This window comes from Oryzias melastigma, linkage group LG15 (genome assembly GCF_002922805.2).
Source record: "Oryzias melastigma strain HK-1 linkage group LG15, ASM292280v2, whole genome shotgun sequence".
NCBI lineage: Eukaryota > Metazoa > Chordata > Actinopteri > Beloniformes > Adrianichthyidae > Oryzias > Oryzias melastigma.
Genome location: NC_050526.1, coordinates 29,012,158 through 29,020,740, shown reverse-complemented (window position 1 = coordinate 29,020,740; position 8,583 = coordinate 29,012,158). Strand labels below are relative to the sequence as shown.

The window sequence follows — 8,583 nt, the reverse complement described above, 5'->3', positions numbered from 1 at the left end:
AAAAAAAAAAAAAAAAAAAAGTTGCTTCATCTGACATGATGAACTGTTGACAGAACAAACGGGTCCTGGTTCCACATACTCACCCTGGAGCTGCAATAGTGAGCAAAACTTTGATCTCCTCCTGCATAAATCCTTTTGACCCAACAGCTTTCCCCCATGTCTGTAATGCAGTCACAAGAACAAAAGATAAGACGAGGAACAAATTCGGCTTAGCCAACTTCAGCCTCTAATTCACTTTGATTCAGCGACACAAACTCAGTAAAGGTTGGGACAGACAATGCAGAGGTAAAAACAGAAATAAAGTAGATTTTAAATGCTGAAACAGCTTCACTACAGTTGTTAAAAACGTTCTGTACTTTTTAGTCTGGCAGTTAAACTAGTTTAACACGGCTGGAACACTAAAACAGAAAGAAATGCTTGGAATTAAAATTATTTGGAAAATGTAAAGATGAAAGATAAGGACTGCTCCTCAAGTGAAGTCTCAGTAAATCTACAGCTGGTGTTCTGATCATGATGGCGTCTCTGTTTCCAGCCCACATTGATGATGATGATGATGATGAGGTTATCCCTCTGGAGGACCTCACACCTCCACAGTGTGCTGCTGTTTCAAAGATCAACTCCTGCCGAGCTGAAGTTCTACTCAGTAGGAGATCACTGGCCTTTCTGAATCAAATTGACAGAGTTCTCCATAAGTGGAGCGTCACAGTAAAAGGACTGGAAGAGTATAGGCGGATATGTCGTTAAAACTTTACTTTAAACTGGTCCAGAGGGGGCGCCAGCGTCTTTGGGCTCATCTGGAGGACCATTGCATGATGGGAACATGTTGTAGTTAAAACATTAAGATCATATGTTATCGGAGGCTAAAATCAGTTATTTTCTGCACAATACAAACAAAAATAATTGGAGTTATGAAGTTAAATTTGTTGCTAAAGTACTGTCCGTCTGTAAAAATAATTATAACAATTGGATTTTTCTCTGCTTTTTCCGACCCTCAAAGCACTTCCAATCCATTATTCTTTCACTCCTCCTTCATATTTGGTGATGGTAAAGTACTGATGAGGCAGACTGGGGCAACTGCTTTTCACGTGTGTGAAATTCTTTGTGCTCATATAAGCATGTGTATTGATCTACAGTGACAAAACCTAAGTTACAATTCTTCTCAACAAATCAACCAATCAGCAGCCTTTCACTGTTTGGACCTGCTGATCAGATGCATGATATCTATGACAGGAAAACAAGGTTTTCATTCTACATGAAGGAGATGAGATGAAATGGTGGAAGATAACATAAGAATTTCCTGATTTTTTTCAGTTGCAATGACATAATGAAATATATCAATTATAATATTTTTTTGGTATTTTTCACTATTTCATCTTGTCTTCTTGAGTTGAGAAAATACATTTTTCTTTGTTTTTGTGGCTTTTTATGTCCTCCTGGCAGCTCAAAGCAGTGCACTGATTGGGTGACAGTGAGAGGCAGCTGATTTGTGGAGATACAAAAGACTTGTAACTTGGGTTTTGTGATTGTTGATCAATACGTATGCTCGTTTGTGCACAAGACTTTTCTCACACAAACAAAATTTTTTTATGTCGGACAATTTTTTTTCTAACATTTATGACAGTTTTACAAATACACAAATTTATATTACAAGTATAAAATTGTTTTTGTACCTTGTCCTTTTTTATGGATAAACATTTTTTTTTTTCCAAAATCGTTTTACAGACAATTTTTTCTACAAAAAATTTGTATAGACGCACATTTTTTTTTTACATTTACAAAACCTTTTTACAGATGGATAATACTTTAGCCACAAATCTAACTGCATACAGAGTTATTCACATCTTTAAAAACACAACAAAAACATCCAGAAAACTGTGTCCCTGTTTGCTCTTTCTTTTCCCTTTAAAAAGGTAACCAAACCCCAAATCAACTTTTTTTTGGCTGTCAACCTCTATAAATTGGGCTTCAAAGTGCTGTATGTTGGTAATTGCCAAATTTTTGACAAATTAAATTAAACTTCTTTAAGTCTTGAAAATATAGTCAAAAAATATCTGTGTGCTGCCCCCTACAGGTTGAACTGATGCATTACAGTTGCATTTCGTGATTGGTCAAATCATGTACGTCCCACGTCATTTCAGAAGTCCCATGTCATGATCTGCAGCTGCAGTAATGATAACAGTCCTGTTCCCCAAGCCCCACCCCTCTGACTGGATTTTTCAAATTCCTGCTGTGGGCGGAGTCCTATTTGGTTACCCTTTAACTGGACTCACCGGAGTCCGATGAAGCACTTGAAGACCCCCACAAACCTTTAATGGGGGCGGGGCTTTTTCTGTTGCAGGTAGAGCGCGTGCCAAGCTGCCCGTTCCCTCCGAGACCGAAGGAGTCCATCTTTCCTGAGGAGGGCGTGAAGGCCAGAGTGTGCTGCCTGAAAACACGGGGAATCTCTATGACACCTGTGGAGGGGAAGGAACGCCGCCGCGTTTGGTTTGCCAAGGGAAAATCTCTTTTTACCTTCCACATGCGATCTGAGTGACTTTATTTCCCATGAGCTCAAACACCTTTCTCGGGTTGACCTCATGGTTTGTGGAGTTGTGTCCAAGTTGGCCATAACCTCCAGCTCCAAATGTGAAGACGCCTCCTTCCTGTAAACAATGAGAACATGCAGGACGTTAATCAGGAGGATCAGGACGGAGTTCCTCTGGATTCTTTGAATGTTCTAACTTCAAACATAGCAGACCTAAAGGTAGCTTTCAGGCATCACCTGATCTTGGAATCAAGTGATTGACAAGTCAGGACAAACAGGAGAACAGAGGAGCATCATCTTCATAGAGTTCAGTGGACTGAAAGGTAGAGGTGACATCATGGGGGCGGCCCCAACTGCAGGTCACATGACGACAGCACATTTGACCTACAAGAATTCCAGAGTTTTGCCAAACACGTTCATGTTTTAGTTTCTGTTTGAGTTTATTCCTTCCATGACTTCAGCTGGCAGAAGCTCCAGAAGTGCGTGTTTTCATGGATCCACAATGATTTTGTTTTCCTGTTTTCACACTTTTCTGCTGTTCAATTCCTGTCTGAACTATGGAGACCAAAAAATGTAAAAACATTGACAGGACGAGGAAACCTGAAATGTTTCTCAGATGTTTCTTGACAGGTTTTATGTCCAGCAAAGATCTGAGCTGAATGTGGCGTGACGCCACACACCTGCAGACGTTGTCATGTGATATCAGATATTTTATCTGATCAAGGCCCAGATCTTAAAAGAATGCATCAGGCTTTGTTTGGATGGATTAGACAAAAAAAAAGAAACATAAGAATGAAACTACAGGCAAAGAAAGCATAAAACAGAAAGGGCCACTTAAAACAACCCAAAGCTGTTTAAGTTTTTGGCTTTGATTTTTGTTTCTGTCCCAAAAATCTAAAGTCATTCAGAGGAAACGCTGGAAATTAGTCATGAAAATAACACCTAATAGAAACAATTAAAAAAATAAATAACTATGGCAACAAAAATGTTCAATTTACATTTCAGCACTGAAAACGCAGCGAAAGTCTTACTGTAATTTAACGTGATCACATGACCACCGAGCTGCAGGAAGCAGCGTTCTTGATGCTATCAGACTCATAACTGGAACGTAACAGAAACAACTATGATAAGATTTGGATCTGAGTGTGTGACTGACTTCGTGTGACTCTCAGTGCTAACCATCGGCTTGTGTATGAGTTTGTGAAATTTGTTTTGGAACAGCATTTTTGGTGCAAATATGAATTAAAGTTTGTTTTCCCATAAAATATGATCAGATCTGATGATCCTGCAGAGGATTGTGCTGGAACCACCATTGACTGTCCTTAACAAAGATAGCCAAACTACGGCCCGGGTCCATATGCGACCCATTAAACTACCTAATCTGACCTCTTTTCCCTGTAATTCTGGCATCGATGATGCACTATAAACAAATTGCCCTTTGTCAATGTAGAGAAAGTTATTTTGTATTCATGTGGTTTTGGAAGAATGGTTGCTTATCTGAGTCGAACAGTCATTTTTTCAATCATTTTAACGCCACATGAACACAGCACTACTATAAGTTTGAATTTTACCTGAGGTACATCAATTTATTGGTGCAATTAGCTCTAAAATTTGGAAAAAAGGACAGTTTTGAAATAAAAACTCAAAAATGTTCTGTTTTAACATAAATATATTAGTTTTCAATCAAAATTAGAGCATGTTTTTGTCCAGCTTTCATGTTATTTCTTTCTCTAAGAGGGTGGATTACCAAAACACTCCACACATCTGCTCCTGGTCTGGCTCTTCTGTCAAACTATAGATCCTTTTTGGCCCATGAGCCAAAAGATTTGTCCATCCCTAGTATGAGAACTCGACTGAGTGTGATGTCATCCATTAAACGGCTCCAACCGAATCAAGTCAATTCAGTGGCCATTTTTCCACCATACGGTAGGAAAATAAGCAGTGATTCCTTCAAATCAGTCAGTTATTGTTTCTATGGCAACCACTCTTACCAATCAGGGATGAGCTTGCTGGAAAGCCACACCCCCCAGCACTTGAAAGCGGGCTACACCAAATCTGTCAAACGTTTTAATTGTTCGAACCCTATCCTAATGGGTGTGACTCTTCAAGCAACAGGAAGCTTTTTTAATGAATTTGTGTATCTTATATGATAAACACTAGTGAAAATTATGTTGAATTAAAATAAAGATGTATTGAGTCGGTGTTAATTTTTCTTGCTGCTATCAGATTCGTTCTTTAAAATCTGCTGTTTTTGTGCTGCATCATGAAGCTGAATTGTCATCATTAATATTTAAACATGTTTTCTCATTTTAACTTCTCTGTGAAGTGCTAAAAGACTTAAAACATAAAAAAAATAGAATTATGTCAAACTAGCTCATTTTTTTTAGGTCATTAAATAATAGTTATTCTAAATTTTAGTTAAATTCTCTTCTTAGTTCTTCTTCAATGTAAATGATTATCCGCAGATTAAAAAACACTGAAAATCAACAAACGTTATGGTTTTATTGAGAATCAGAAAGAAGCACAACTGACCTTAGTCAGAGCTGCGGTGTGATCCTCTCCACAGCTAACGTCGATCACTTTCTGAGATCTCAGGGACTTCAGCAGAGCGGGGAAACACCGATCTGAAAAACACCCTCAGTGAACCACATCCTTAGATCGGACCTCCAGAGAACTCCAAGCTCTGGATCACGTACCGTTAGTGTCATTTAGGCCCAGCTGGCCGAACTTGTTGCGCCCCCAACCAAACACGGCTCCTGAGAGCGTAAGGGCGAAGCTGTGAGCGCCCCCAGCTGCTATCTTAGCAAAAGGAATGCCCTGCAGAGACTGGAGGTGCTGAGGCACAGAAATGCTCTGTCCGTTCATTCCAAGCCCAAGCTGACCATATCGATTCTGACCCCAAGAGAAGATCTGGCCCCCTGTGAGAGAACACCAGCAGCCATGCATCAGGTTCATGACAGACCTCTGCGTTAGTGAGTGAATATCCTTTAGGAACGAGGAAATCCTGCAGACCTTTTGACAGAGCCAGGGAGTGCCAGTACCCACAGGTTACCTGAACCACCTGAACGTCTGACAAACTCTTGATGTTTCTGCAGGTCAGACAACAGACACTTCTGATGTTCTCACACTCTCTGGTCCTTCAGTATTTCTTAAAGGGTTTTAAAAAATGTACCTTGGTACTCGAATACATTCTTCAAAGTTATTTAAACCCAGCTGTCCATCCGAGCCAAGGCCCCAGGAGAACACTTGTCCTTTATCGTTCAAAGCCAGAGTGTGTGACTCCCCACACGAAAGTGCCACGATGATCTGCGCGTCCAAGGCCACAACTTGTTCTGTCAAACGAGAACGCGGTGAGAACTCTGGGATCTCACCAGCTTTCACTGTTGAGACCACAAACCTGGTTTCTTTCTGGACTTCTCGTGTCCCAGCTGGCCCAGATCGTTGCAGCCGCAGGTGTACACGGTCCCGTCTTCCAGCAGGAACGCCGTGTGTCTGCGCCCACACCCGACATCTCGCACCTGCTTCCCGTGGAAGAAGTCACATTTTCGCGGCTCAACCACAATCTCTTCGTCAATCCCTCCCAAGCCGAGCTGACCGTAGGAGGCGTTTCCCCAGCAGAGCATGGTCACCTTTGGAGAAACGCACCAGAAAACTGTCACTGTCAGAAGTTCAGATACCAATGAATCATATTTAATGTATGTGGATATACTTTACATGTAGTTTTAGATAAGAAGAAACTGATTTAGCTTTTCAAGAAAATGATTTGTATATTTGTAAAACACCTTAAACAAAAGGAGACCACTGAGATCCTTCAGTTCTAACATAAATGCAAAACAAAAGCAGCCCAACATCAGAGCAGTGAAATCAGTATAAACACCCAAACAGGTTAAAGAAGCAGCTTTTAAGCTTCCAGTCTGAAGGGAAGTGCACAGTGTCATGATGACATGAGCAGGAAAAACAGAAGAGGTCAAATGTCACCACTAGAGGAGTAAAACAATATCCCTTAAATCTGTTCTTCTTAACCTTTTTTGAGCCAAGATGCATTATTTATTGTCCTCAATAAAAATCGCATGGCACACCACCAACTGAAAATATAAAGAAAAATACTCTGTAGCCTGTATTAACAGCACACAGCCATTCTTAACAAATAATAAAACAGATCTTTCATATTTCTACCTACTTTGTGTGAAACCTGGGCGTGTTTGGATGAACACAGAATGGATATTCTAGCAATTACATGGTTTTTTCCCCACATTTATTAGGTAAAACAAAAAAAATACACCTAACTATAATTCATGAGACAAAAGAGTACCGCCCCACACCGGTTCAAAACAGTGCAAATAAAGCACAAAGGCAACAATTTAGAATTCAGAATACCCAGATTTCTACATCATACATAAATTATATCAATTACAATCTAACAAAAAGATTGAAAAAATAAACAAAGTAGTTGTAAAACTGCTGTGAACTAATGCAATGAAGTTGTAAAACACTGATGTAATTAATTAATTGTTAACAGTTTGATTCAATTATGAGATGAAGACAAACTGTGTGTATACATAATACAGAACACCATAGACACATGTTTTTATATGTGTTTGAGTCTGAGGAATAATTAGATTATAACTCATAATGACTCATAACTAAACAGAGGTTAAAAACATTTAACAGCTTTCTTTGATTATAAATGTTTGTGTTTTGTGTAAAATGAGCATTAAAATTCAACCAGAAAAAGCACTTCTTGAATGTTACTAATTCAACTATATGTCACATAGAATCAAGGATTCTGGGTTCAATTCAGATGATAAGATTGTAGTTCACTTGGTTGATCTTATGACAACATTAGAGGTAAACAGACTTAATCTGATCAAGTCAAGTAATCCGATCACAACAGTAGAAGGTAACCCAAGTTATTTTAACCACACAGGTGTAACAATTTAAATGAAATCGATTTAGAGGCTTTAAATTGTCATTTAAGTGATGTATAAGCCTGTAAACTCCAGATAACAGGAACTACTTCCACCAAACTGCATTTGAATATATTAGCAGAGCTAGCATACCTCTGGAGGCGCATGAAGGATGAATGCGTCATTTATGAGCGCGAACTCCTGTCATTTACCTTTAAATGAAGATGATGATGACGATCTGTGAGCAGCAGGACAGGAGTTCACTCATTCAAACAAAAAAAAGACTCGACACGTGGTTACAAACTGACAGCGTTATGTTTCACCAGCAGGACAGTTAGCTGCAGTAACGCTACACCACAACGGAAACGTTCAGGTATCAAACCAGCACGTATGTGAGGGACCCACAAAGATCCGATCAGTTAATGTTCCACCAAAGCAGGGATAGTTTAGAACTCATGTTAAAGCAAAGTAAAAGTCGTTTCAGTCAAAGAGCTAATCTTACCAAACTAAGCCCTCGGAGATCCGCAACCACAACCTTCCTGTCAGCGTCACTCCTCTGAAATGTGGATGAGTTAAAGGGGCCAGAACATGTTCGGAAAATGCCCCATAAATTTAGAAGACAAGACAAATAATTGAAGCAGAAATATTCAACTTAATTCCTCCACTCCAAAGCTGCTGTACTGTGCTAAAATCGGAACAAGTTAGCTAATTTTACTATCAATTTCCGTCAAAAATATTTCAAAATAAAAGTTGCTTTTCTAAACGCATTACTGCTACGCTTTTAGCACTGCAAATACTGCAACAAATTTGATGTAGTTAAATAATTATTAAAATTTTCATTAAGGAAAATAAAAATATTTCAACATATGGCAGAAAAAATGTGTCTACAGTGAACTTTATTTTAATGTGTTTTCATTTAGGCGGAAGTGACGCTATTTATAAATAACTTCACACTGTTGTGAAGAAATGTCGCGAAGCCTCCCAAATGTTCTCGATGGAAAGCGCGCGCATGCGTAATCCGGTTTTTTGCATGCAGGCATGTTTACGCATGCACGCTCTGTAAAACATTAACCACAATTTTAGAAAGAAAAAAAGAGAAAGAAATGTTACGGTTCTAAAATTGAAAAAAAAACGAGTTTCTTTAAAAACAGT

The 8,583-nt window shown here is 39.1% G+C and overlaps 1 protein-coding gene across 1 annotated transcript in view; it reads right to left on the bottom strand.

The window, feature by feature from the left end:
- herc4 (HECT and RLD domain containing E3 ubiquitin protein ligase 4) overlaps positions 1 to 8,156 on the bottom strand; it is a gene marked incomplete in the record, with an annotated part of 15,289 nt that extends 7,133 nt beyond the window's left edge. Inside the window, 9 exon segments of the mRNA XM_024297045.2 lie at positions 84 to 160; positions 2,271 to 2,425; positions 2,512 to 2,642; positions 5,057 to 5,148; positions 5,221 to 5,442; positions 5,537 to 5,613; positions 5,697 to 5,856; positions 5,922 to 6,153; positions 7,934 to 8,156. Of these exon segments, the coding sequence (XP_024152813.1) occupies positions 84 to 160; positions 2,271 to 2,425; positions 2,512 to 2,642; positions 5,057 to 5,148; positions 5,221 to 5,442; positions 5,537 to 5,613; positions 5,697 to 5,856; positions 5,922 to 6,147 (1,140 nt within the window).
- Positions 8,157 to 8,583: the final 427 nt, after the last annotated feature.